Consider the following 27,958-nt stretch of genomic DNA (forward strand, 5'->3'; position numbering starts at 1 on the left):
CTGATGGCCAGCTGCCGAGTCTAAAGAAAAAAACGTACCACATTTAGCCGTTAGCCGTTAGAAAGCAACTTAGGAAGTGAAGATTTTTCGCCCGACCCAAAAGCCCGCACAGAACGACTTTCCCACGAATTAGACGAAGGACCATTAGCATTCAAAATTTTAAATTCTATAGCTCAGAAACATAAGAGCAGCCCAAAACAAAACGAAAAAAAATATACCCAACACTAGCCGGTAGCATCCCGCGGAAAGACACAAACCGTCACAATCCTCGCCTAAGGATAACCCGTTTGACCGGTACATTCCCATGGATGCGTCCTGCCTTGCTTGTCCATTCGCACCGGTCAAGCGTTGCCGATCGGCAAACACACGCACACACACAGCTGCTTGGCCGTTTCTCAGCAGCCTAATCTGAAGGAAGAAGCGTCCACATCGTGCCGCAACCCCCTTTGCTACAGCTCTGAGGGTCATCTTACGCAAGCAGGACGCAACTGTGTGGCGAAGCGGACGAGCGCGGAAGACGAGAAGAAAAAAACTGTCTTTGAAACGGCGAAACGTGTCTGAATGGTGAAGATTACCCGGCCACTGTTCACGAGCTGACCAGTGTCCAGCGGCGGGGTTAACCCCTTCGAGACAGGATTCTGTCATCCGTCTACCGGCGCTTCCTTTTCTTTCCCTTTCGGCATTTCGCTGCACGGCAGGACAGTAGGGCAGTGGCCATTACCAACACTGCCGTGAGGCTGAAGGGACGAAAGTTGCAAAAAAAAACCTTCATTCCCCTCCATTCTAAATACATTCATGCAAAGCAGGAGCAGCAGCAGCAGCAGCAGTGCAGGGAAGGCGTTGTCCACTGCGTAACGAAGTGGACAATTAAAGGATGGGTTGCTTTGGGTTGAGCGTGTCAGTTTCTATGATAGAGCAGAGGTTTTTTTTTCTTACATTTTGTCCTCATAACTCTCCCTCGTGGTCATATCTGCTGGACATTTGGTTAAGATTGATATCCTCAGCTACCGTACCGTACTGGATATGGAAGAGCAACATTCTAAGAAGGGGTTGACGATGATCAGGATACCATTTGAACGGGAAATAGCACACAGAGAACGTCCTGGAATGAGCCTGTACACCAAGCAAAAATGAAAATGTGTAATGGATTGTAACACAAGGACGAATGGGCCATTTATTCTCTCGATCGCTACCTTACGGACCCATTCATGATGGAACCAAACCTTCGCTCAATAGCGCTGCTAGCAGCACCTTTCGGAACTCGTTTGTCACTTTTTCCCCCTTTTTCTTTGGCCCGCTTCTTTTTTTTTTGTCAAGAAGGATTCGTTAGGCGGAAGGAAACACATTTTCCTTACTATCCCTGCTATCCGAAACGCACAAACGCGCTACACCCTTTCACATCGGAGAAACATTCTTTTTTTATTGTGCAAATAAATCTCTCCTGTGTCCATGGACTTTCGTCGATCGTATTCGACCATACCCCCATGCCACTCAGAACTATAAGCCAGCAATTTTCTCGCAAAACAGTAAACACAGGGAGGATCGGTTTAGTGCGTGTGTACACGCGAAGACAGCAGTCGTATTGTACCACCATAGCCTGAAGGTGTTGTAATTAAGCGGACAGAATACTGGAAAATGTTCGAGCCACACACCGACGGCGGAATGCTTTATGTGCGTCCCCTTCGCTGGAAGGGTCGCGCAATGAGCAGTGCTTTGTACGCATTGAGGATGGGTTTTTTTGGTATTTCTTTGCGGATGTAATTAAAATCATTCTTATAGTCCATTGGCCATTTGGCCATTCATGCGTGATCAGCAAAAGCGATGCGGCCAAATGAAGCTATTAAAGGACGGTTGTGCTGAAAAAAATTGAAAAAAAATAACGCGAGAGCTTTGGTTTCGTGCTGGGAGTGGAATTTTGTTCCTCTGCAAAGGATAATTTAACGTTGCGTTACAATTAAATTTTTAATTAAAGTACATTTAATTACAGAGCAACACACACAAGGCACATACTTGTTTTCGAAAGAAAGATTACTTCACAGCAGGTACGAATGAGAAGAAAACGATAAGACTGTCCATCATTAAACGGTTGTTAAATCGTTATAATTGCAGTTACACTATGTGGACTTCATATGACGAGAGTGCTATTCATACAAAAAGGTTAGGTAGGTTAGGCAAAAGCGATATTACTTTTGCAATTAACATCGTTAGATGTTTAAAATTGTTTAAAAAACTTAAAATATGTTTTCATATCTATACAAAATGAATTGTTTTATTTTTTGTTCGCAACATAATCAGATCCTAAGATCAAATCAGATAATTATGTGACTAACAATAATTAAGAGAAGTGCAGTGCATGTATAGCTTAAGCCATATTGTAAAAATCACGATAAAGTCCGTTTATCCGTTTGAGTGACTCATTTGTTATGCGAAAACTCTTTTCAATGTAATATTTACGACATAAATGACATAAGTGATCCCAGGTCCACAAATATCCTAGTATAAATGCACAAATGCATCAGAAAAAAAAATGAAAAATGTCGTCACATTACTAAAATAATGGAAGATATTTGTAGTTCACTATTTTTCTGTCACTATTATTCATTAGTTTTATTCATCAATAATTGAGTCAACAGTTTCAAATTACTGTTTGCATTGCTCATACAACTGTTGAACGATCTATTATCGGTTTATGTTTAGTAAGACTTGATTTGTCAAATTATATACATTTCTAGCTAGTATTTATTATCGATTTCTTCGATCACGATTGAAAATCTGATGAAAATATTCTTCAGTACGAACTATTTTTTCAAAGATTACTATAAATGAATTGGCATTAAATCTGCAGCACTAGTCAATATGTCATGTTACACACTTGTACATCATAAAGCATTACGATACAAGCTGACACTTGATATGGGTAAGATGAACACATTTATAAAACATTGGGATTTCCAGATGTTCAGTATATTTTTACAGTAGCTATTGCTTTATGTTTCATGCTAAATAAACATCTTGGTTTTCACTTCTAGTTCCTCTTATATATGTTAATGTGCTAACATCAGTTACTTAATAATTGAAACCAGATGTCAACTATACCATTTTTTTCGTTCATCTCTTCGTGAGATCACTCTCTCTCTCTTGCCCTCCAAAATAAATAAATGTTTATTGAGTCTCCCAGTCACCCATGCCATTCTTTAAAATTATTACAGCTGATTCATCTAGGCACTCTGCCGAAAATACAAAAAATGTAAATTATTTAATTACACTCACAAACGTGCGCACGATCAAACACATATTTTGTTTCAAAATTTGAAAAAGATGAAACATATTTTGCAAAAATAATGGTTCTCAAATATGTTTTCACTCATTCACATTGAATGCTGCAAAGTTGAAATATATCATAATTACATTTATCTATTTATTATAAAAATCTTTCTCGCATTTAGTTATGTTCTGGAATATTAAAAAAAATTAAATTGTTTTTTAATTGAATTGAATGTTGTTTAATATTCAAATATTAATAAAAACTTGAACGAAATTGATCTAATACTTTTAACATGAAACGCAAGAATTGATAAATATCGACGGAACTATTTGAAATAGTCCATACTATAATTTAACCTGAACAATGTCGTGACAGGACCATATTTATCACAATCACAATTTCCCTGGACTCATTTGCCACTTTTTTAAACAAAACCCTTTTAAAAACTAACCTTTTCCTCGCTAATCCGTCCACGAACCTCACTTGAGAACAACAAAATTCTTATCCTGTGTAACACTGCCTCTAAAAGATGCATTCCCCCATAGCACACCTCCCCGCACACACCTCGCTTGATGCATTCCTCTGCACACGCAAACAGCGAGTGCAATTCAATTTGCAGTTAACCTCATCGTCACCTTTTCATTCCTTTTCATTCTACACGCATTCGAAGCTGTCCACAAGACAACACACATTCGGCTGGTTGTGTCATTTCTGCCTCCGGATGAATTGTGGACGGCTGTAAACAACAATTATCGATGATTTGAAGGCAAAGACAGCCTGCCTGAGTGCACCGCCCCCTTCCTGTGCCACCTGAAGCTGGATGACGATATTGCATCGGATAAAAACCGTCCCATCATTTCTGCGCGTCGCATCGGCGCACTGCTGGCAGCGCGCATCGATCATATGGGCAGGAAGGCAGCGTAATCGCGCCCAGCACAATCCCGATGCACACCACTCGCGACTTGCGATGATGATTCGTCGTCGTGCTGTGAGCGCGTGAGAACCATCATACCGTAAAGCTTGGTGTGTGCGCGCGCGCACATCAGCATCATCCGCGTGCACGCACATCCCGGCACCGTGGCATCGATCGCAAAAATGATCGCCCAACAACATGGTGAACTGCGCCGTCATGGGGTCCACCACAAACGAGCGTCCAATTTATCAATGTCCAACCATTTGCTGACAGTGGCGAAACGGTACGAACAAGAATGGTACCAACGGCCCAGCTGCATCTTGCTCGTCCCGTCCGTCGCGAGGACACGGCAGAGGGATGTGAGATACCAAACTCGCCACTACTTACACGCCAAAACTCTTGACACTATAACGATCAATCGTTCTATTTTAATGCAAACAACCATTAACAACCATAACAGTAAAATATGCTGTTGAAAGGTGATCGTATTTTTATTAGACTCTTTAGACTGAATAGACATTAGAGCGTCTTCGAATTCAAATATCAAATTGTTAATAAAAATTTAACTGTTTCTTCAAGTTCTGCCAACGCTAATAAATTAAAAGTGCATCAACATTATACAACAATGAAGTGTAATTAAATTTTGATTATTTTTGCCATCCTGTTGAGAGAAACGCGACGCAAAAAATATCCTACATTGGGCTTGATTGAGAAGCGCTCGATGAAAAGTCTGCAATTAAGAGATAATTACATTCTGTGCGGCCAATCTCATACGAACCGAGGCGTGCGTAATTTTCCTTCCATATGCTGCTGTTGTGTAGCAGTGGTCCCCGCTCATGTTCCTGTTATGAACTGTCATTCAAGGGCGTGCAACAAGCATCTTCAGCTCTTTGAAGATCGCCTTAAGGAAATTATTAATCGTGTTTATGGCAAAACGTTTTACGTGAAGTTGTGCAGAATGTTGGACAACGGAATGGATTTTCCATGTTGCGAGAAAAACAAAGTATAGAAAACACCACAAAATAGCTTCCAGAAGACGTTTATCTGTTTTTTTTTTATTCAGTAGGGACGGCTTTGCCGTATTGCTTAACGTTTATCTGTTACTATTAGCCAAATCGTTGCACCTTGCAGGCAAAAAAACGAAACAAATCCTCCTCGACTTCATCTAGCCAATCAAATATTGCCCTATCCCCTTTTTCCTAGTGAGATGCTCATGCGAATGTGCATACGAATGCTTGGACCGTAAAATTATCTTTCATTAGAGATAAGAAGACCTCCCCCGTGAGCATGATTGCATCTCCGACTGGTCCCAGGACCCAACTCCCGAGAGATCGTACAATACTTTGTAATGCGTGCCATCGTACGGGGGGTGGTACGGTGTACGATCGGAGCTTCAATCGGTCGTAAAATTAGTTCTGCGCTGTTAAAATTCGAAACGCACCATAAAAATCAATTTGCGCGTACCGGCATATCACATCGCATCGCTTATTTAATCGGTGCGGATAAGCGAAACCTCCACCGCACCTCTTTGAACACCGAAAAACGGGTGAGGATTCACCCTTCTGTTTACCTTCTGCTGGCGGAAGAGCGGCAGGGGCATCTCGTCGGGTTGAAATTCTTCATTTATCAAAGCGTCCCCATCGAACCCTGCTGTGCGCCACGCTTTCGCGCCGTAATCAATCTTTAATGGATAGTAAGAGTACCACCATCGCTTGGTAAGCGTTCGCTCATTCCGAGCGCAAAGCGCTAGAGATCGCCGATCGAGGATTACTTTTAATAGAGATGAAGTAAGGAAAGCAGCCTCTCTATGGGTGCTAATAAAATGCACCTTTTATGGGATGCATTAATGGAGTGAAACAAAATACGGTTTGGGCAGAAATGCAAAGATAGCGGTTACCTATTATATGTTTTTTTTTTAAATTAAAGCATTCTCTTTAAACTTTAAACGTCAATATGGAGTTAATCATCAACAGCAACATAATGGATAACAATACTTCTCATGGATATCCTTACACAGGACTTCTCATCTCTTCAGCATAACCAACGGTATAATCATCTTCAGCATAACCAACGGACACAAAACTGACCGTTGCTGACCCGTTCCCCTGAGACTTACTTTATACATATTCGGATGCATAATTTGCATAATCTAAGGAAGAGTGAAGTTTTCTTCAATCCCTTCTATTTGCTGACCAGATTCTGTACGAGCAGTAGATTTATTTACAATGACCCATCAGTGGAACGAAATTCTAACGTCCCCTAACTTCAGCTGGGATATCTGATTATTCTAAATAATCAACAGCTGTCCATCTGATTGAAGTAAAGGACACTGTCCGTTCACACCGTGCTGTTGTTTTAAGAAACAAAAATAATAGACTTTGCAATTTTGGGTATATTAAAAAATAGTAATGTAAAAACAATGTCATTTACTATCAATGTTAATAGCAAGAATAGCATTGTGTTGAAACATGGACAACCATTCACGAGAAACATAGTCTACTGGTTATTCTATTTTCAAAGTGACAGATATACTATTTCAATCATCAATACAGTAGATGACCGCTGGGGGCGGTCCCGTGGTACAGTCGTCAACTCGAACGACTCAATAACGTGCCGTCATGGGTTCAAGCCTAGAATGGGACCGTCCGTTCGTAGTAAGGATTTGACTATCCTATCCGGCTGTGTGGTAATGAATAAAGTCTCGAAAGCCTGTGTGTATAGGCCGGCATGTCCGCGTAGGACGTTACGCCAAGTAGAAGAAGAAGAAGATGACTACTAAGTGGAGAGGTAAACAAGCTCCAACGATGTTCGTTAACTGGATTGACGTTTCTATGTATTGATTGTTTTGATTGGCGTGGACTGGAATAAACATACCAAACTTTTTTTCATTTATGTTCATATAAAGTATAATAATTCGTGTGATGCCATAAATTAATAGCAAACGTAGGCAAAAGACCCTAAATTTGTGTATGAAATGCACATTTGCGACAAATTTCTCTTCATGAGATTCCGGATGGTTCATGTTTTGACGTTTAAATGTTCTTTAACTGAGAATCACTCCAGTTAGAGAACCTCCAGTTAAAAAGCACTCCAGTTAAAACATATCCAGTTAGCGGTCGCCTACTATATCTTTCGAATAAAAATAAAAAAAAAATCATCAAAATCATCATTAGTATAACAAATGATAACAAATACACAGATAACTCCAACCCACAACCACAGAAATTAAAGATCGTATATAATTTGCATCTGCATGATGACTCTTCACATCATGCAGATGCAAATTTAATAGAAAATGTTAATCTTAGTCGTTTAGTTAGCTCTTGCTTTTAGTTATTTTTCCTAATCAACAAAACAAACATTAAATATTGAGACAATCAAACATGGATTATACATGCAATTTAAGAATAGATTAATATAAATTATAACACAGAAGTCTTTCGGATTAACGACCCAATGGGTCGCTTATATTAAGTAAACGAACAGCTAACGCACCGAAGATAAATAAAATACACGGTCGATAAGTCTGCGTGAACACTACAATTATGGAGGTTTATTTTCACGATTCAATACATAGTCTTGCTCCCATTGAGATCGTACCATGCATTAGGAGGTAAACTGTGATCGGTGGCTTCTTATTAAACTTCACGCAAAGCAAAGTTCAATCGATAAAATCCAAACAAACCAAACAAAGGTTTGCGTATGTATGCTTGAAACTCGTTACATTATCGAAACAAATTCAATGAGCTGTACATTTCCAATGGTGCCGTAAAAATAAAGATCGATTCAGCACCAATTAGACTAACATAAACAAACAAGCTGTGCACAAAGTAACTATTTGCACAGAAAGAGTACAACGGAAAGTTAAATAGAACCGAAACTAATTACTGGCCAAAACATTTCTCTCACAGAAGAACAGTAGATCAACACAAATTTACCTCCTAACATCATGCTTTTGCTTACAACATCGTTTTGGTTTCCCAAATGTTTCACTACTTTTCACAATACACGCACATTTAGAATAAATGTAAATGCTGCTTTTCATCGTTCTATATAGCTACAACTCGCATGATTCGCCTAACCCGTATACCGGACTAACGGAAAATTTTTGCATACTGCGCTGGTATACAAACCAGGATTCCCATTTTGCTTTGCGAAGAAGATTGGTATGAGTATTGGTTTTTGCAATACAGGGTGTGGCTGGCTTAAGTAGTCGTATCGTTTTGTTTTGTACTGGAGTTTATAGATACCGGATAATTTCAAGTGCGTTTTTGCACACACACACACAAACAAACCATTGCCATTTAGCCAAACCATACATTTCCAATTAGCTTCGGTCTCTGACGCAAAGGTCTAAATATTGGTCTTTTGTTTAACAATTTAACAACAACTTTTCCAACCTGTTCGCCCTCTTCCAGCAGTCTGGGTTATACTGTTTGTTTTTTTTTTAATCTTTAGGAAAATATTCCATACATCTCTAATATTTCTTATGGAAATGATATTCTATCTGTTCGACGGATTATCCGCTGTATTAGTTTCAATTGTTGTTTCTGGTTTAATAAGCTAACACAGCTGAAATCATTACTGACGCGCGTGTCGGAAATCTTTCTCGTACAAAATTAGATACTTACAAAACACATACTTTTATAACAGCGTCAACAAGTTTATGTCCCAGCTCTGGTACATAGTTTTTGTTCTGTTTTGCCGGAATGATTGATTTCCCTGGCGTCCGGTATTCTTGTTTTAACATTATTGTTTCTGCATTGCTTTATGTTGTGTTCTTACAAAAAATAGTTATTATCAGTATTTCTCTTTCATCGTGCACTCGTGCTCGTGCCAGGCTTCGCCCCGATAACACGTGTCAGTGCGCTTCGCCAATATGGAGAAAGATATCAGCTCCTACGTTGCTAATACAATCAGGCAGTTCCTTCCCGTTTAGGGAAATTCGATTTTGTTTTGTTCTTTCTTTTTTGGTAATGTGTCATATTGTATTCCTTGTATTTGCGAGTTTGTCTTAGATGGATAGTACTCTTTATCACGAAACAAAGCTTTGAAAAATTGAATCAAACAAGCTTACTCGGTGTAATCTAAGAATCATTATATTCGTAAACCTAATTCGAGTCCCAGTGTGGCTAGATTTTTCATTTCCGCAAACTAATCTCATCGGTTCTTCAGTTCGCACACGGCAACAGTCGACCGAGCTACGCGTGGCTTAGGACTTTGCACAATCTATCTTCCAAAAAGCCTTCACTACACACACACTAACCGAGATCAGATTATGTATCCCATTCTTTAGGCAGTTCGATATGCGTTCACAATTCTACTCTCAATACTAATTCTCTCCACCGATTCATCTCTCCAGCCACGATTTAACTAGCAACGGGGTTCCTGGAACCAACGTTTCGCTTCGTTTCAGTAGTGTCGTATTTATCTACCCGAAAGGACAAAAGAAAACAACGAGCGGCACCAAATTGCACCGGATCCCGTTCTTTCGAATTCTATTCTACCATTTCGTTTGATTGATAGTGACGCCCATGGCACTAGCGGCCAGCTGGGCTGAGATGAGAAGTGCATTGCGATAACTACCGCTACGTTCTACGCAGATTTCGCACTAGCTTGCTACCTCTTGCTCATATTATATGTCGATTTCATCTACTTCTTAAAGATATCATTGCTTGTTTTCATCGATTACAGTGCAAAGTCTTTGCAGACACGCCGCACAGGGATGCTTACGTTCGCTTTTGCATGTTTCTTCATTGCTACCTTCTTTCCCTTCCCATTACCGTTGGAATCGAAATCTTTTCGAACACACAAGAGACAAACACATAAGGAGATCAGTACTTCTGCGTCCTCCGAGACACAAACACAAACACACACATACACAAACACAAGAATGCAAGGATAGGCCCTTCATCATTAAATAGGGAAAAAAACATGACAAATCAACGTACAAACGATTGAGGAAAAATATTGCACCCCGTCTTCCCTAACACCATTATGAATCGCGTACTGAGTAGTGAATTACTTTACCGAGCGTTGTAGTTCTTCACCTTATCCGGAACGGCTGCCTTCTCCACCGGCACAAGCTTGTACAGCTCCTCGAGCGAAGTCACGTACACGAGTTTTCGCCAGAATTTAGAACTAAAATTAGAAAGACAACCTGTGTTAACTGCATCTACAGAGAGAACGCTGACCGCTAACTCACCTTATGAACGGCCGCGCCATCCAGACGACGCTCTTTAGCCAAAACGTCGGATGCACCATGTAAAGATTGCGCAAGCTTTTTCTCAGTCTACGATCCAGCAACTGATAACATCTAGCGGGAAGAGAGAGCGAAAGGAAAACATGTTAGTCTTTAATATCTATTTTGAAGCGTAATTCTTGTTTTCTTACTTTTTCAACCACGGAAAGGGAGGAACGTTGCCACGGCTCGAGCCACCGTGCAGATACACCAGCACGTAGTCCTCGGTGACCAGCTGCTCGAGCGTTTTCACCACGTACAGGAACAAGTTGTTCATCACGTAGTGGTAGTCCGCCCGCGATCGATCCGGCAGATGGCACGCACTGAACACCACGATCGCGTTGTGGCCACCGGACTGCAGGTAGCCACCGTGCGACAGCACACACTTGTACGGTTCGATCACCTTCATATCGATCTCGCGCGTTTTCCCATCCGGCAGCGTGATCTTCTGCCAGTTCCGTATGTCGCGCGCTTCCTCGCGGGCCGAATACTGGGGCAGGGTGGAAGACCGGCCCAGCACGGCATCGTGGCCCGCGTCCGCCGACGATCCCGTCGCTTTCGGTGTGCCCGGCAGGTCGAGGAAATCCTCATCGATATCGACGTTGAAGCCATTGTCATCCAAAATCGAGGACGAGGGACTCAGCGACACCAGGTTCTGCTGTAGCTCGTCCACGCTCTGGTTCGACAGCGTGTCCTCCATCGAGCTGACGTCGTCCACGAGCAGATCGCTCGGCAGTGGAACTTTGCGGCGCTGGTGCAACCGGGGCGAGATCGATTTCGAAGGATGTTTCTGCTTCCGCTGCTGCCCACCACCGGTCGGCGACGGTCCATCGGACTGGGGCGGCGAAGCGTGCAGGGCCACCGACTGAAAGGTCGGCGTCACGGAAGCATGAAACAGCGACACATCTTCCTCATCGAACGGTTCGCCCCCTTCCGAGTCGGTGCTGAAGAAATCCGATCCCATGTCCTCCGTACCTAGTTGACGCGGCACGGCAGGCAATCCACCTCCACCACCACCACCACCTCCACTTTCGTCATCCCTGTGGATGACGTTGTTAATAACGTCAAGCGTCGAGGTGGCGGCCGGTACCGTCGCTCTGCCTTTCGAGCCGTCCGCTGCCGGCTGCCTCTTAGCTGGCGAACTTTTACCACGCCTGGCTGGCGTCACCATGGCTACGTGAGAACGCTTCTCGTCGGCTGCTATCGATCCGTTCGCCGCGCGCGTTTCCGTGCGCGCTCCCCGATTGGCGTACGGGCTGGCCAGCCGCAGTGGCTGCTCGCTCGCCGGCACCACGTCCGGGTAGTGGTAGTAGTTGCGCACGGGTGTCACCTCGCGGCAGCCGGCCGGCTGCTGCTGCTGCGGCGCTTCGGCCAGAAACTCCGACACGTCCGATTCGCTGCCCGTCGGTGACATCATCAGCGGATGGCTGCTGACGGGCGTGAGACCGGCCGTGATGGTCGTCGTGAGCCGCGGGGATACGACCGCCGGCGCACTGTTTATCGTCAGCTTGTGTATTGCTATCGATTCCGTCGTGGCGCCAGTCGTTGCGCTCGTAGCATCGTGCGAACGTTCTACGCCGTTGCCAAGTGCCGTATCGGAGGGACAGTGGGACAGCAGCGGTTGCTGCCCCACCGACACACCGCCCGAGTCGTGCACTGGAGAGTAGTCCGGCGACCCTTCCACCGGCAGTGGAGGCGACGAGCCGTGCGAGGTCGTGTTCTCCGATATGTCCATCCTATTGTCCGACAGTGGACTATCTTCCAAGCTTTCACTGATAAATGGGAAACATGTGGAAGAGAAAGAGAGAGAGAGAGAGAAAAAAGGGAGAACGGTTTAGAATGGGGAAGGTCAGGAATGTTGTGCCGTTACGTGATGGAATTGCAATGAAAGACAGTACGGGAATGTTTAACATTCCAATTACAATTCCAATAAGAATTCCAATTACTCTCTCCAGAATTGCAATATGTGCAAACACTTCCAATACGAAATTTAATTGGACACAGAAGTGTTTTGGCTGCAATATTCATTCTAAGCACCAAAAACCATCGACACAACTTCTACATATTCATGTCGATAATTTGTGACGCGATTATGTTCCCTCTTTCGACACACGCACGGTTGGGGCTTTTGATTTCCCAACGTAGGGCGGAAAATCGAACACTAACAACAGAGCCACAGCAGCGCTTCTGGTCAGGGAAAAAATGAACCTAATTTTTTTCCAACACCTCACCACCAGCGAGTGGACTCACCTCATCGACACAGTCCGTCCGTGTCCTCCTACGTATCAATAAGAGAAGTGTTTGCGTACGGCAATAAGAAAGGACGATCCGGGGGTGCTACCGTCACAACCCACGGGGACAATAACAAGAAACACTTCAAAGGATCAGCCCACACATACGCACGTACGCACTCACACAGACGTCACACTACACGATGCCCACACACGCACACACCGTCGTCTCACCGCGACACCCAGCGAGAAATGGTCTCTTGTGGTTGGCTGGCTGGCTGGTGTCCTTCTGGCTCAATTGCGCGTACACTGAGCCGTACGCGGTATAGATTTTCGAATCTTTTCCACTTTCTTCAAGTTGGAGCGAGTTGTACTGCAGCCACCGCTTAATCAGCACCACCGATGGAAAGCCCTGAAAATGCACCGTTTTCCAGCACCGTCAACACCACCACCACAACAACACTGTGGTGCGTTGCTGCTAGCGCACAGCGATGAATCATTATTGACCTGTCGCACCACACGCTGCTTACGCTGCCGTCGCCGACATCGATTGGCCCCGAAAGCTTACTCACGGCCGTCTCTCTTTGTGCGGACAACTGATTCTTAATTGATTACACATCGCGCTGCTGCACGGCGTAACATGCGAGGGAATGCGGGACGAACGGAGTGCACTTGCATCTTTGATTGTGTGTGGGGAGGACTTTTGTTCTGTTGAGGAATTTCTTTTCCTATTCTTCGCTGCTTCTCCCTCGACCTGTCAAAACGGAAGCAAAACAAAGTGCGCTTCGCGCTGGCAGTGTTGCCAGAACGGGCAACGGTTTTGGGGAACGATTTTTTAAATTTGTTTTTCTGTTTCGGATTTTATCATAGCTCTTATCAATTGAAGTTTTCTTATTGTTAAGGTTTGAAGCGGATATTACAGTTGGTTTAAAAGGATTAAGTAGGTTTAATTGAATGTTATAATAAAACTGTAACTAGTTGTTTTTTTTTAAGTTCAATTTTAAGATTCAATAGCAGGTTCTTCGGTGTTAAATTTATAAAATAATCATCACTCCCTCGAACATCGGCTATTCTCCTATTTTATCGGATATTCTAAACAATCAAAATGATCATAATTTCCTAAAATCATAAAAAAGCAATTCAATTCTACAGCTTTGCTATTTCTTATTTGTTTATTAAGAAAATACATCTCTTCAACAGAAAATATCAACCAGCATTAATGGAATCTCAACTGAATTCATTTCATGAACATCAATCCAAACAAAAACAAAAAAATAGTACAACTAACCTCACAATCCGACTATTCCTTTGGACATATTCATTGGCTATGCAATTGGTTCTATTCAAAGAAATCAATCACCTTGTCTAAAAGACACTCTTCTCCTCATTGTTGGAAAACCATAATCAACTCGGCCGCTGCTAATCTCCAATCGATAAGGCTCCACACGCATCTGTACACGTACTGAATTCATCATCGGTAACGAACTCACTACCTAACCTAACCGAACCGGTCCGGTGATCGGGCAGCCACGGCAGCCTTCTCCTACACTCATCTATAATGCGAACTGTGAAGTCCTGCGTGAACGCTGTAATTGTGCAGGTAGTAACTATCCGCCTGGTTGAACGATATGCTACACAAATCACAGAAAAAGGGCATCTTCGCACACTGGTTGCTAGAATCGACGACCGACAGGCAGGGCCAAGCGTATCCGGCGCTCGCACCGGCCACTTCCGGCGCAGCGTACGCCGCCCGCGGTATTGACGTCACTACCGGCAACGATTCGTCGATCAACCGATGATTCAGCTCCATGTGCTCCTGGAGACATTCGTTCGTGGGGAAAAATTTTTCACACTCCACACAGTAGTAACTAAAATCAGGCACCATGGTAGCGGCGTTCGTTGGCGTTGGCGGTTCCGGGGAGCAAAACGACAAGTTCGCTTCCAACGGTGACATCATACCAGGGGTGGCACTGCACCAGCAAACATCACCGTGCGTCATTCGGCTCTCGCTCGCCCTCGCCGGCTTATGGCAATCTTTGCAGCGTTCGGTCTCCACCCGAGCGGTGCCGCTGGAGCGTCTGGTAACATGATCGGCGATCGGGACTGGCTGTTGTAGCTTTTGCTGATTCAGCAACGGCAGCTCGTCATAGTTGATCCAGTCGCGAGCCGTCACTTCTGCGCTGTGTTCGTCCGCCAACGAAGGGTGCCCGCCGTCGGCAAGCGCAGCACTATCGTCCAGCAGCATGGACAGCTCGTTCGCGATCGAAGGCAGACTTTCGGAGAACTCTTCGCCGTTGCTTCGCACAACCGGTACGTCCTCTGCCGGTACCGGTACCTCTGGTTCGTCGACGTAGCGGATGTAGAAAATGCAACCATCTTTCACTACCACCTGCTCGGACGGGTCGTGTGGAAGGGGCTGCTGTATGGGGGCAGGTGGTCCCACCGATGGAGAAATGGAAGCTGCCAGTGGAGGTGGTGGTGGTGGTGTGAAGTAGCTTCCTGCCGGCTGTTCATTGGACGTTAATAAACTCAACAAACTCCCGTCCGCCGGCGGATTGGCACGAAACGTTGTCGCGCCGTTGTAGCACATGGTTTCGGGCGTCCCCGGTGCGGAAGGAACAGTCGTATCCGGCACCCGGTTACATGACGGTGGTTCGTTTGGTCGCATCGGCCGATGGTGCTGCTGTCTTTCGTACGGTACACTGTCCGACCGGTCGTACGGTGGTCGCCCATGAAACGGACTCATCCTGCAGTTCGAATGCATGTTCCCGCGCTAAACAAAACGCATCTTAATCCGGAACCCTGCGATCGGCACTGCCAAAAGAAACAAACCAAGTTTTTATTCGTACTGCTGAGCAACAAATACGTTTCGTGCAACATTTCCGCATTCACAGTTCGGGACCATTTCGAGGATAAAAAGGACTTACCTCAGCAGTTCTGCGACTTGTGTGACTTCTGTCCAGCACCCATGCCCTCCTACGTTTGCTTTGTGTTTTTGCACTTGAAAAGCGAATCCACAGCAAAACAACACCAGTGCTGCCTGACAGGGTAGCCGCGCGGCACCGTGGCTTAGTGTATGTTTACACGTAACACCACATTCCGAGGTAAAACGCGGGAAGTGCCTGAATGTGCAAAAAATACACGTTTTTAAGGGTTATAATTGATTATACATGGCTAAATATATATTTTGAACAGCATTATAAGTGGCTTTGAATTGAAATTCAGCTCTCTTTTCATTTTACAACTGTCACTTTCTGTCGCTAATAATTATCCGTCACTGTAGTGTACAAAATATGACACAGAAGAAATCACACAAATTTGTGGTGCCGTACTGTGTGGTGCTGTGGACAAGAGACAAAACAATAAACCCTTTCTCTCTCTCTCTCTCTCTCTCTCTCTCTCTATCTCTCTCTTTCTCTGTCTCTTTCTTTCTCCCTCTTTCTTTCTCTTTATCTCTCATTTGCTCACCGCTGTGTGGTACGGAGCTTGCACGCGAGAAGAACGAAGATCTCGAAACTGCGCAAGTGTGCAACACGCTGTCCCTTCGCGGATACGCAGAGCGAAAAACACACAAAAAAAATACATACAGATGTCTGCCCCAATAGTACAGATTCGCGTTTCGTCGGTTTCGGTCCGGTGTTGTGCAGGGTCGTAAAATCGTTCCGTTCGAAGTGTTTGTACGCCGCAAAGGAGAGCAGCAAAAAAAAAAATAAACAAAAATGCAATTCTGTAACTAAAATACGTTGCACAAGCAGTGTGCAGTTTGCCGTAGCGAAAAAAAAAACATACCGGGTAAGGGTTGCGCTTTGATTTCAGCGAGATTGAAGCACATTGATAGACGACGCCTTTTTTGGCCATCCGAGCGAGAGAAAGAGAGAGAGAGATTGAGAGGTCCCCCCCACTAGTGTGTTTTGCGGTGAAAAAATCAATATCCTTGAAGGGATGACGAACAGAGGGTTGCAACAGAGACGCCCTTAAATACGCAGTAGCCTTTGCCAGAGGGGGGCGATCGTCTGACATTTTAGTGCATTGAATTTCTAAAGTGCCAGAGTCCGGCTGTGTTTCGGTGTATCGTAAGTAAATTGTTAAAAAAAAAAACACGGATTGTGATGGGCTCCAACCGATAATGACACCCAGACGCACCACCCCAAATTGGAAGATGGGCCATTTTCAGTCGCAAGAAGACACGCGTGGTGGGGTGGAAGAGACTGTGGTGCACCGGCCAGGAAGGGACTGCTGTCGTGATGTGAACTCTGTCGGCAACTTGTCTCTCTGTCGTTATCTTGCTCTCTCTCTCTCTCTACCATCTGTAGTTGGCGATGTCGCTTCGCGTTTTCAGCCGCGAAGCAAGCACCAAACCTCGAGCATGTGTGTGTGTGTGTAGGGGCGCGCGCGCGCGTTTGCCGCTCACGGTCAATGAAACGGGCGGATAATGTTTTGATGGTTTTGCTGTTTGTCCCGATTGTGTACCGTGAAATATAGATTTTTCTAAAGTTTGCCGAAAAAAAAGCAAGCATAAACGCAGCCATACGCCCATAGTGTCCAACTCACGTGAGTAGTGTTGCGTTTTCCTTCAAGGGTCTGTCCCTCTGTTTGTGTTGCCGACAAGAACCAGTAAACTATTTAACGCACAATGATTTGTGACGAAAAAAAAAACAACCAGCATGGAGCACCAAACACGATAACAAGTGTGATTTGTGTTTATGTGTTTGTGCCCCTCGAACACCTCGTGATTAAATGTGCGCCCTCCCTCCCCAACTACGCGACAGTGGTACGCGGATTTGGTTGCGGATAAGGGCTCGCGCACCAAAACATGATAAGGATGCATAGTGAGAATGTTTTCCAGTGTGTACAACTACCCATCCAAAACGAGCGTAAACGATCTTGCAAAGCTTCTAAAACCCCAGTACGATACAGGACCATAGAAACCTCATTCCGGCGACATTCCCCCATCGATGACGCCATCGAGAACGGTTGTCCTAATCGTGTGCCGCCAACTGTGCCGACGCCGACGATTAGAAATTATAAACAAACACGAGAAAACGCCCCCTCTCGGTCTGGTGCAAACCAAGCCTGGAATTGAGACTGGGATGGAATTTGAACTGTTGCATTTAAACCATGCTCAACCATCCATCTTCCAGTCTTGTTTCTAACATTTTTTTTATTTTAATTGTATAAATCGATAAGTATGTTTGCCTTTCTTTTCCAGACAACTGACCCAAACACCCCGAACATGACCTATTACACTGGCGATAAACATTGTGAACCCACCTAAAGCAAACAACGATATAGAATGTTGCCCCACGGCAGCAGTAAGAGCGATTAAAGGGCGCTCGTGCAAGTGCGTGGAGCTGTGAACACCTCACAGAGGAAATCAATTCTAGTCCTCGTCATATTGCAAATCCAGTATTTGAAGTTGGTGTTTCCGATCTAGTGAACAGCAGTAGCCTGCGTTGGCAAACAAGAAGAATGCATCGTCAGCGCCATCTGAGTGTCGAACACTCAAATAGCAGCTTCAAAGCTGCAAGGAGCTGCAAAGCAGCTTTCAAGATGCAAAGACACGTGATGTGTTTGGGATTGTTGGTGGTATTGGCATGTTCGATTACCGGAGGGCAAGGTAAGTGCTGATTAACTATTGTATTCTTTAAGCTTAGGGGTGGTCCCGTGGTACAGTCGTCAACGACTCAATAACAGATCCGTCATGGGTTCAAGCCTCGAAATGAGCGTCCTCCCGTAGCAAGCATTGACTATCCGATTGCGTGGTACTAAACAAATCTCGAACAGACTAGGACTCGAATAGGTTGGCCATCATCTTGGATGCCATTTGACGGCAAAAAGCCCTGGAAAACTCATCAAACTCTTAAACCATTATTATTAAAAGAGACATCAATACATTTGGTGAAATATTCAATAACCAATTTACAATTGTCTTGTGATGACCATGACTGCGCTTTCTACCGCAGTAAGGCCAGATTCATCTTCAGCTATAAGACATTATGTGCCACATATTTCTTCGAATACATCCAGTTCCTGCTTTTTGGATATGTTAAACCTGCATGAACTCTATCAGCTGAACGGGGTGCATAACCATTTAAATCATTATTTGGACCTGGTGCTCTCCAACTCTGCTGCAGCTGCTTGTTGTTCTGTGTATCCTGCTTCGTCACTGCTCCTGCCCCAGGATGCCCATCATCCTGCTCTGGAAATTGCGTTACCGTCTTCTTTATTTAGGGCTAGTAGGGTTAGGAATGAATTGCCTTCTGCTCCTAATTCATTGAGTGTTCGTTATAATTTTCGTCTTACAGACTATCGTAAACTTAATTCTATTCTATCTCGTGCCGACTGGTCTTTTTTTTATCAATGTACATCGGTCGACGAGGCTGTCCAATCGTTTAATGCTTTGTTAACCTCTGCACTCCTTTCATGTACACCTATTTTTCGTTCCCCTCCTAATCCTCCCTGGTCCAATCGTACTCTTCGCAACCTGAAAAAGGATAGAATGAAATATCTTAGGAGGTATCGTCTGAACCGATCTGCTTTCAACTTTCGTTTATTTAAGTACGCTGCCTCTGCGCATCGACTATACAACAGGGCTTGTTTTGAGGCCTATTCGAGTAGACTGCAATCGCGTTTCCGTTCTGATCCAGCATCCTTCTGGCAATTTGTTAGGATTCGAAGAGGGTGCAATACGTTACCTAATGAAATGGTACTTGATTCTCGAACTGCCTCTACGCCTGTTGAGATCTGTGAGCTATTCTCTGCACATTTTTCCCAAATGTTTGAGCCACCGGTTAGTGACCCTAACCTTATTGAGGGTGGGCTACTCTACACGCCAGAGAACTTAATTAATCTCTCCGATATTTCGGTTAGCTCTGAAACAGTTGTACAGGTGTTATTTGGGTTGAAACGTTCTTTTACTCCTGGTCCAGATGGCATTCCTGCCTCAGTTTTAATAAACTGTAAGGACGTGCTTGCTCCACACCTTGCTAAAATTTTCAACCTTTCACTTTCTCTCGGGGTCTTTCCTGCTCTTTGGAAATCCTGTTGGCTTTTTCCGGTACACAAAAAGGGATGCCGTAGCATTGTCTCTAATTATCGTGGGATAACTCAAACATGTGCCACAGCCAAAACTTTTGAGCTATGTATCTTTCCAACCATACTTCATAGTTGTAGTTCCGCTATTAGCCCTAAACAGCATGGGTTTATGCCTGGTAGGTCTACTTCTACTAATCTCATGTCTTTTGTTACCAATATTTTCAGATCTTTTGAGGCAGGTACCCAACTTGATGCAATATACACTGACTTTCATGCTGCATTTGATAGTTTGCCCCACTCTTTACTATTAGCTAAACTATCTAAACTTGGTTTTGGTGATGGCATTATTAGCTGGCTGTCCTCATACTTAAGTAATCGATCTTGCAGGGTTAAAACCGGGTCGTACTTATCTGAGGAGTTTTTTTGTACGTCAGGTGTCCCTCAGGGTTGTGTGCTAAGTCCACTTCTGTTTTCTTTGTTCATCAATGATGTCTGTAATGTTTTACCTCCTGATGGTCATCTCCTTTATGCGGATGATATCAAAATCTTTTTACCTGTGTCCTCTTCTTCTGATTGTATGAGTCTTCAGCATTACCTTAATGCATTTGTTCATTGGTGTTCATCCAACTTACTTCGCTTGTGCCCTGATAAATGTTCTGTTATTTCTTTCTCTCACTCTCTTTCTCCTATTTCATTTAACTATACTCTCTCTAACTCGTCTCTCTCTCGTGTTTTGTCCATCCGTGACCTTGGTATTATACTCGACAGTCGTCTTAACTTTAAACTGCAGCTTGATGAGGTTCTACTAAAAGCTAATCGAACTCTTGGGTTTATTTTACGTTTTACCTCTATTTTTAGAGATCAAAGCTTCTTAAGAAACCTTTATTGTGCTCTGGTAAGGCCTCTTCTTGAATATGCTAGCATCATCTGGAATCCTCCTACTATTGATGGCTGTTCGAGAATTGAAAGCATTCAGCGCCTTTTTACCAGGGTTGCTTTTCGTCGTTTGTTCGGTGCTGCCTCACTACCTCCCTATGAAACGCGATTGCAGTTACTCAATCTTCACTCTTTAAGCTTCCGCCGCCAAGTGTCTCAGGCATGTTTTATTGGTGGCTTATTACTTTCTGATACTGATGCTCCTGATTTACTCTCGTCCATCTCGTTGTATGTTCCCTCTCGTTCCCTTCGTCCTCGTGATCCTCTGTCAATTGAAACACGTCATACTCTCTATACTTTCAATGATCCTATTCTATCCTGTTTCAGGTTGTTTAACCACTTTTACTATCTCTTTGATTTCGACTCCTCTCTCAACTCTTTCCGTAACCGTATTTTTTCTTCTAATTCTCTTTAATTATTCTTCTAAGTTTCATTAAGTTTTGATAGTCTCTACGCTCTACCTTTGTTTTTTTTCTTTAATTTTTTTGCTAGGTCTAGACTAGTTTAGTTAGGCTTAGTTTTTCATGAATTATTTTGTTTATTTGTTAGGGTTTATTTAGTTTTAAGTCTGCCTTATTTAGCCTTGATGGCGGATATTGTATTAATAAATGAAATGAAATGAAATGAAATAACGATTTATCATTTTTATCACAGTTAAAATTTGAATCGAACAGGACTCTTAGATGTCAAACTGCCTGTAACGAACTTTTGGTTACTTGCCAAATCGTTCCATATTACTTAACCTCGTTCGTACACAGTCCTTGGGTGTGCCCCAAGAACCAGAACCGTACGATAATTCATTCAGTTCAATCTAAAGAACGTCCTACATTCATCATGTTCACCGGTTCTTTATACAGAGTTTCGAGTCATATAATCGAATAATTCAACCGGTTAAGGGAATGTTTGAACCGGGTAGTACAATTGTGCAAGCATTCTGTGGAGGTTTGCAATCATATAATGGAGTGTTGCTACCGGTGTAAAAAGTTTCGGTGTTAATACCGATGATGGTTTCTAAAAAACATTATTTTGAGTTGTTTTCGTATAGCATTCAGCATTCAGTACACATGATAAACTAAGTAAATCTTGGCATAATTAAACATGAAAAATAAATAAAATTAACGAAAATGTGTTGAGATATCTACAGCGGCACCCACAGTCTGACAACCGCCCCACAGTATGCTCGCAAAATTCCACAATTCGGTTGCAACAATCCATTATATCAGGGGTCTCCAAACTACGGCCCGCGGGCCCTCAAGAGCCTTTAATGCGGCCCGCGATGACTGGGTAATGGTTGAATTAAATAGCTGTCTTTTCTCACTAATTAATCAAAATAATTTTGTTTACTTCTGGAAGGCGAAAATCAAGATTCAATGACATAAAGCAGCAGAAATTTGATATATTTTGTTAGTATTTTCTTATTAAAACGAGATTTGAAATTCCATTCATTCTAAAGGAAGCGTCAAAATGGCCCTCAACAACGTTGATTGTGAAGCAATGCGGCCCGCGAACTGAAAAGTTTGGAGACCCCTGCATTATATGATTGCAAACCTCCACAGAATGCTTGATTGAACTATTCCATTATATGATTCGAAAATCTGTAATGTACTGAGTTGTTGATGTGAACGTGAACCGTAATACCAGGACGTTCAGGAAAAGAATGTCCTGCCCGTCGTTGTAAAGATCATCCTGGTCTGCCAAATAATTTTCAAGATGTAATAATATGATATTCTTCTTGCAAAAGGAAACAATTTTCCATATTTTCTTCAACTGAAATTAACGAATGAATAGCGATTCACGTTCAGTTCATATTAAAGAACTAGTATGTTCACGTTCAACAAAATGAACCGAATTGCCCGAGCCTAGTCTAGAAAGCCTGTAGCCTAGTATAGAAACCGGCATGTCCACGTAGGACGTTACGCCAAATAGAAGCAGAAGAAGATTCTTTAAGCTCAATAGAACCTTTCGAGATTCAAAATAGATGAAATTGAAAAGAAAGGATGGAAACTTTTGAAATTCAACTAAATTAATTGAATTGTGTAATGAATTGTGAAATTCAAATATGAATTACGTTTTCCATCATGTGTACCTCAACATGAATTGATAAATGCCTGTTTCATCGGGTGTCGTCCAAAACTGCTTCCTTTTTGTTCTTCCATTCAGCACGTCCGTCATGCCATGTCTGAAATTGAACCTTCCTCGTCCTTTTGTGCGGAAAATATTGCTGAAAATCAATAAATAAATGTAGGATACTGATACAAATAAATGTAGGTCCATTATCCTAATTATAACTTTCCAACTGCGTCATAAAACGGTATAAAAAAGCCTTACGGGTAGTCTAAATCAAAAAGGAAGCAAACACCTTTTTTTTAGAGTCGATTTCACGTCAACTAGCAAAAGGTACTGATCGATCGGGGTTTGGTTATTTATGGCATGGCTGGTAGTGATAGTCCTCACGTGCTCTGGATTCATTTTTGTGCCGATATGAAGACTATTGGAGCATAAAAATAGAAGAAAACAACTATTTCAAATTCCAAAAATAAGTTCCAATCAATCCTACTTTGGCCTAATTCCCCAATATCCTTTAGTGAACATAACATAATTGATTTCATTGATCTTCGTTTCCTTCGACGATGCAATCGTAGCAAATCCACTGAAAAACCGCTGTCTACAGTTTGGGACGACGTCCACTACCAACACGCAGCAGCAGAACGGGCAGGAGTTTGTCGACGATTACGACAGCTACGACGATCAGCCGGAACCATCGGATGAGCCCGTGTTCGAAAAGAACGTTGTAAGTAGACGATAAAGCTATCGAATGTCCTACATGAAGCACTTACATGCTATCTCGATTACGTTTGCAGTCCACCGTCGCCACCTGTTCCCGCACGGCACCGTTCTGCTACACGCTGTGGACGTTCGACATCGTGAAGAACGTAACGCGAGTGGTTGTGCAAGGTAAGAGGAGGCTACGAATTTGTTTTGCAACTGATTTGAACCTTCTAACCGCTTGACCCTAATTGACACACTCCCCGCCCAAACAGGATGCTGGGGATCGAACGACGATCAGGAATCGTGCAGCAGCAACGAGTGCATCAGCACGACGGAAACACCCACCCGGCACTTCTTTTGCTGCTGCAGAGGCGATAATTGCAACGGCAACTTTAGCTACCTGCCGCCACCAACCGCCGCGGACGGGTTGAGCATGCGGGACGAGAACGAAAGCATTACGCCGTTCGCACCGTACACCTCGATCTGGAGCTCGCCGACGGTGTACATCTGCTTTGCGCTGGTCGCCATCATGACGCTCGGCATCGGTGGGTTCCTCAGCTGCCGCCAGCTACCGAAGAAGGGTACCGGTGAGCTGCTGGAGCACATGGAACCGTCCGGCCCGGGCTACAGCTCGAATCTCTACAACGTCGACAATCTGAAGCTTGTGTCGATGATCGGGCAGGGCAAGTGAGTGGTAGCTGTGTGGCAGGTTTGGAAAGTGGATTGAATGTTTTTTTTGCTAAAAACTACTTCTTTTTCTATTGGTGCTCTGCACACACACACACACACACAAGGTACGGGACCGTTTGGAAGGGTATCGTAAACGAGAAGCCAGTGGCGGTGAAGATCTTTTCCGCCCAGCATCGGCAGTACTTCCTCAACGAGCGTGACATCTACACGGTGCCACTGATGGAATCTCCTTCTCTATTGGCATATTTCGGTAGGAGTTTTGCTTTTTCTTTGCCCCAATGCTTACTAATGCCCCGTCTTTCCCATCGCACTCCCACCATTAGGATCGGACGAGCGCCGCACGCTGGACGATCGTATCGAGTACATGCTGGTGCTGTCCCTAGCCCCGCTCGGCTGCCTGCAGGACTGGCTGACCGACAACAGTGTGCCGTTCAGCACCTTCTGCCGGATGGGCAAATCGATCGCCAACGGGTTGGCCCACCTGCACACCGAGATCCGGAAGGGAGAGCTGGTGAAGCCGTGCATCTGCCACCGGGACCTGAACTCGCGCAACATTCTCGTCAAATCGGACCTGTCCTGCTGCATCGGCGATCTGGGCTTTGCGCTGAAAACGTTCGGCGCACGGTACGAGTACCGGGGCGAGATAACGCTCGCCGAGACGAAGAGCATCAACGAGGTCGGCACGGTGCGCTACATGGCGCCGGAGGTGCTGGAGGGCGCAGTGAACCTGCGCGACTGCGAGTCCGCCCTCAAGCAGATCGACGTGTACACGCTCGCGCTGGTGCTGTGGGAGCTGGCGAACCGGTGCGAAGATTTCTACCCCGAGGGCACCACCGTCCCGGAGTACCGGGCACCGTACGAGGAGTACGTCGGCTCGAACCCGAACTTTGAGCAGATGCAGGTGCTGGTATCGCGCAACAAGGCGCGACCCACCTTCCCGGCCCACTTCGGTACCGGGCTGGTGACGCAGATCGTGCGCGACACGTGCGAGGACTGCTGGGACCACGATGCGGAAGCTCGCCTGACGGCCATGTGCGTGCAGGAGCGGCTGCAGGAGGTGGCGCAGATCAACCCGCGGGCCCGCACCATGCCGCCAAAGGGCTGCAGCCACGACGATGGCCCGGCGCTGGAGAAGGCCCAGCTGTATCAGCTGGAGAGCGACGGTACGGCCATCGCCGCGATGATGGGGCACCAGCGCTACAGTCCGGACGGCACGATCGCATTCATGACACCGCCGAACCAGCAGATCATCCCTCAGGTACCGCCGGCCGGGTACCGGGAGGACACGACCGGCTCGTACAAGTACGGTAAGCTGTCGTCGTCGGGCGGTGCCAGCTCGACCACGCACAGTGGCGCACCGTCCCGCTCGCAGTCGGACGAGGACGAACAGCATACGGTCGGGCGAAAAGGACTCGCCCCACTAATACAGCGGGGGGAAGGCTCGTTCGAGGGAAAGGCAATGCCGCCCGGCAAAGGGCTGGGCGGGAGCGTGAAGGTAATGCTGCAGAAAACATTCCACAAGAATCATCTCGCGGGCGTAACCGCACCGTCGCTAGTGCGCCACGCGTACGATGTGCAACAGAAATGTGACGATACGGACGGTGATCGGTCCAACCTGGTCGTGGTGGTCGAAACCAGTGACACGTGCTCGCCGCGCAATGCATTGCTCTCAGAGGAAGAGATCCTGATGAATCATCACAACAACCAGCAGCAGCATCAGCAGCAGCAGCATGTGCAACAGCAGCACGTTCAACAGTCTGGCGGTGTGGAACGTCCCACGAATCTGGACCTCGGTACGGGCAAGTACGAGAGCAACCTACTGCTGCACGAACCACATTCCGTCGGCAATGTTACCGCCACCGAAGGTGCCGTTAGTGCGCGCGGCCGAGCCAAAGCGCTTGCCGATGCAGATTTCACCAGACAGTCGTTCGCCATACTGGACGAGATGGCGGTGGACGACGACGGCGCTACCGTGGATGAACATCACGACCCGCAGAAGCTACGCATCGTCGTTTCCAAATCGGCCAATGCCATGCATCCGCCCAGAGGGTCGAGACACACCCGGCAAGGATCTGAAGCATCGTCGCCACCGCCCTTTCTGGACGATCGGTCCCTGAAGCGGCAGCGTTCGCTAGAAGTGTTTCAGGAGGTGTTCGGCCCGAAGGGTAGCATCGAGCGGCTGCGCAATCCTAGCCAGCGCGTCAAGACACCGGGCGATGTACCGCCCTCGGTGCGGAAGGTGCGTGCATCGAAGACGCTGTCGCTCTATGACGACCGGATGATGACGGCGACGGTGGCACCCGGGAGCGGAACTCGCTTAGCAAACTCCGTATAGCACGAGGAGGTGCTGCTGCTGGAGCTGTAAACGATTCCGTATGCGCGATGCGCGGCTTTGGGAAGTGCTGGGGAGAACCTTTTGCCTCCACTCTGGTGCAATTAGTCCCACAGATTGCCCAATCAAAGTCATTAGGCTTATTTTTACTCACTAGTCGATTGATCAGACCCCCTTCAGTCTATGGAGCCGATATGACTCTGTCATTGGTGGGTCCCAGGTTTGAAGATGGCTTTTTTTTCATTGAGCCGAATTTGCCGTTGGCCACGTTAAAGTGTGTCTGGAGATAGAGGGCGTAACTTTCAAAAAGACAAGCTCCGGTGGCCTTTCTCTTATTTATTACCTGCCTGCCATCAGTTTGCTTCCAGCGGATGCCTTTTATATGAACTAATTTATCTCACTGTGCACTCAGCGGCTCTTCAGCAAAACTGGGCGGCCAATGGCCTTCCAAGGTTTTAGTGGAAAAATTGTGCTTATCAAGAGGACATGATAGGAAAAGCTCAATATCTCAATATTGGAATTATTAAAAAGATGCAGAACGTGTCTAATTAGTCATGTTTGGACTGGACCTGAATAAATTCCTTTCAGTAGCATAATCCTTTATGGCCAGTATACATCTGCGGAAGATTCTAATGCAAAGAAGCATTTTCATTATTTCCTATCATAAATAATGAAGCTACAGAACTTTAAAAGTATTTGATATGCTCCAAATGATACTCTTTGATATGCGCAATGCCTTGGAGAAAGGATTGCAAAGACATCCTAGACCTGTTCAGGTGGGTGCTCCAGTAAAGAATGCCGGGAAGCTGTTGCACACGCTAAGCAGCAACAGTGCGCCGTAAGCCGTAATGGACTGATGTGTAATGCCACACCACATTACACACAACAAGGTGTGAGGTTTTTGTTCCACACCAACACGACAGTGGTAGAAGTAGTAAAACAAACACCCGTAAAACAAGGGTAATTCTTACTCACTTTATAGAAGTTTGGATCTCTTCGATCCTTCATTAAAGGACATTACGTAGAGAATGTAGTCAAAAGGCCGAGTAGAGAGAGAGTAAGAGAGCTAACCAAAGGGCTGACAAAAGACGAGGTCTGGTATGCCAGCTAAAAGCAAAACAAAACCTCGGCAAATAGAAGTAGGTGTACTAAGTAAGTGTCTCTAATTACGATGCATGGGTTTCATGTAACCTTGTGTCGATGCTATATTGCCATTGCACGTGCTACCACCCACTGCACAACTACGAGTTGTTTCAACTTTGAGTGTTTTTTTAGTACTTTCCGTTGAAACTAGTGATAACGATATTATATATATATATATGAACTACGCATGAATGATGAACAGTATTCCCTGCGCAAAGGAGGGGTGGCATTAACAGACAGGGCACTCTATTCGTTCAATACCACAACCACACCAAAACGATAATGATAATGTGGTCATACAACACTTGAGAATAAAATGGTTAGCAAAAACAAACAAGTATTACTAGTAATGCATAACACAACCTAGACCAAATGGTGTTAGCGTACCCTTCTTCTTTAGTCG

General features: G+C 45.0%; 3 protein-coding genes across 5 annotated transcripts; 1 reads left to right on the forward strand and 2 right to left on the reverse strand.

Annotated features, from left to right (window-relative positions):
- Window positions 1–7,703: 7,703 nt before the first annotated feature.
- LOC1276250 (protein prune homolog 2) lies at window positions 7,704–13,643 on the reverse strand. Its single transcript, XM_061649481.1, has 4 exons — window positions 12,670–13,643; window positions 10,572–12,191; window positions 10,384–10,494; window positions 7,704–10,319 (listed from the first exon to the last, which is right to left on the reverse strand). The coding sequence occupies exons 1-4, from the start codon at window positions 12,672–12,674 to the stop codon at window positions 10,205–10,207; spliced, it is 1,851 nt and encodes a 616-aa protein (XP_061505465.1). The 5' UTR covers window positions 12,675–13,643; the 3' UTR covers window positions 7,704–10,204.
- A 160-nt stretch (window positions 13,644–13,803) lies between these two features.
- On the reverse strand, window positions 13,804–15,767 carry LOC3289999 (uncharacterized). Its single transcript, XM_061649482.1, has 2 exons — window positions 15,578–15,767; window positions 13,804–15,464 (listed from the first exon to the last, which is right to left on the reverse strand). Exon 2 carries the CDS (start codon window positions 15,412–15,414, stop codon window positions 14,200–14,202), a length of 1,215 nt encoding a protein of 404 aa, XP_061505466.1. The 5' UTR covers window positions 15,415–15,464; window positions 15,578–15,767; the 3' UTR covers window positions 13,804–14,199.
- Window positions 15,768–15,964: 197 nt separating this feature from the next.
- LOC1276252 (uncharacterized) lies at window positions 15,965–27,921 on the forward strand. 3 transcript variants are annotated; one of them, XM_061649479.1, is made up of 8 exons: window positions 16,110–16,442; window positions 16,964–17,201; window positions 17,860–18,267; window positions 23,264–23,412; window positions 23,483–23,576; window positions 23,663–24,077; window positions 24,185–24,330; window positions 24,404–27,921. In XM_061649479.1, exons 3-8 carry the CDS (start codon window positions 18,120–18,122, stop codon window positions 26,413–26,415), a joined length of 2,964 nt encoding a protein of 987 aa, XP_061505463.1. In that variant the 5' UTR covers window positions 16,110–16,442; window positions 16,964–17,201; window positions 17,860–18,119; the 3' UTR covers window positions 26,416–27,921. The 3 variants fall into 3 exon arrangements, with proteins under 3 accessions (XP_061505464.1, XP_061505463.1, XP_061505462.1); XM_061649480.1 differs by lacking the exon at window positions 16,964–17,201 and having other exon boundaries at window positions 15,965–16,723; XM_061649478.1 differs by lacking the exon at window positions 16,964–17,201.
- The last annotated feature ends 37 nt before the right edge of the window (window positions 27,922–27,958 follow it).

Source organism: Anopheles gambiae, chromosome 2 (assembly GCF_943734735.2).
Source record: "Anopheles gambiae chromosome 2, idAnoGambNW_F1_1, whole genome shotgun sequence".
NCBI lineage: Eukaryota > Metazoa > Arthropoda > Insecta > Diptera > Culicidae > Anopheles > Anopheles gambiae.

Coding starts and splice junctions, on each gene's coding strand:
- LOC1276250 (XM_061649481.1), bottom strand. Junction 10,495..10,571: donor CCCTTTCCGTGGTTGAAAAA/GTAAGAAAACAA, acceptor TCTTCCCGCTAG/ATGTTATCAGTTGCTGGATC. Junction 10,320..10,383: donor ATGGCGCGGCCGTTCATAAG/GTGAGTTAGCGG, acceptor TTCTAATTTTAG/TTCTAAATTCTGGCGAAAAC.
- LOC3289999 (XM_061649482.1), bottom strand. CDS start 15,414: ATGCATTCGAACTGCAGGATGAGTCCGTTTCATGGGCGACCACCGTAC.
- LOC1276252 (XM_061649480.1), top strand. CDS start 18,120: ATGCATCGTCAGCGCCATCTGAGTGTCGAACACTCAAATAGCAGCTTC. Junction 24,078..24,184: donor TCGATGATCGGGCAGGGCAA/GTGAGTGGTAGC, acceptor CACACACACAAG/GTACGGGACCGTTTGGAAGG. Junction 24,331..24,403: donor TTCTCTATTGGCATATTTCG/GTAGGAGTTTTG, acceptor TCCCACCATTAG/GATCGGACGAGCGCCGCACG.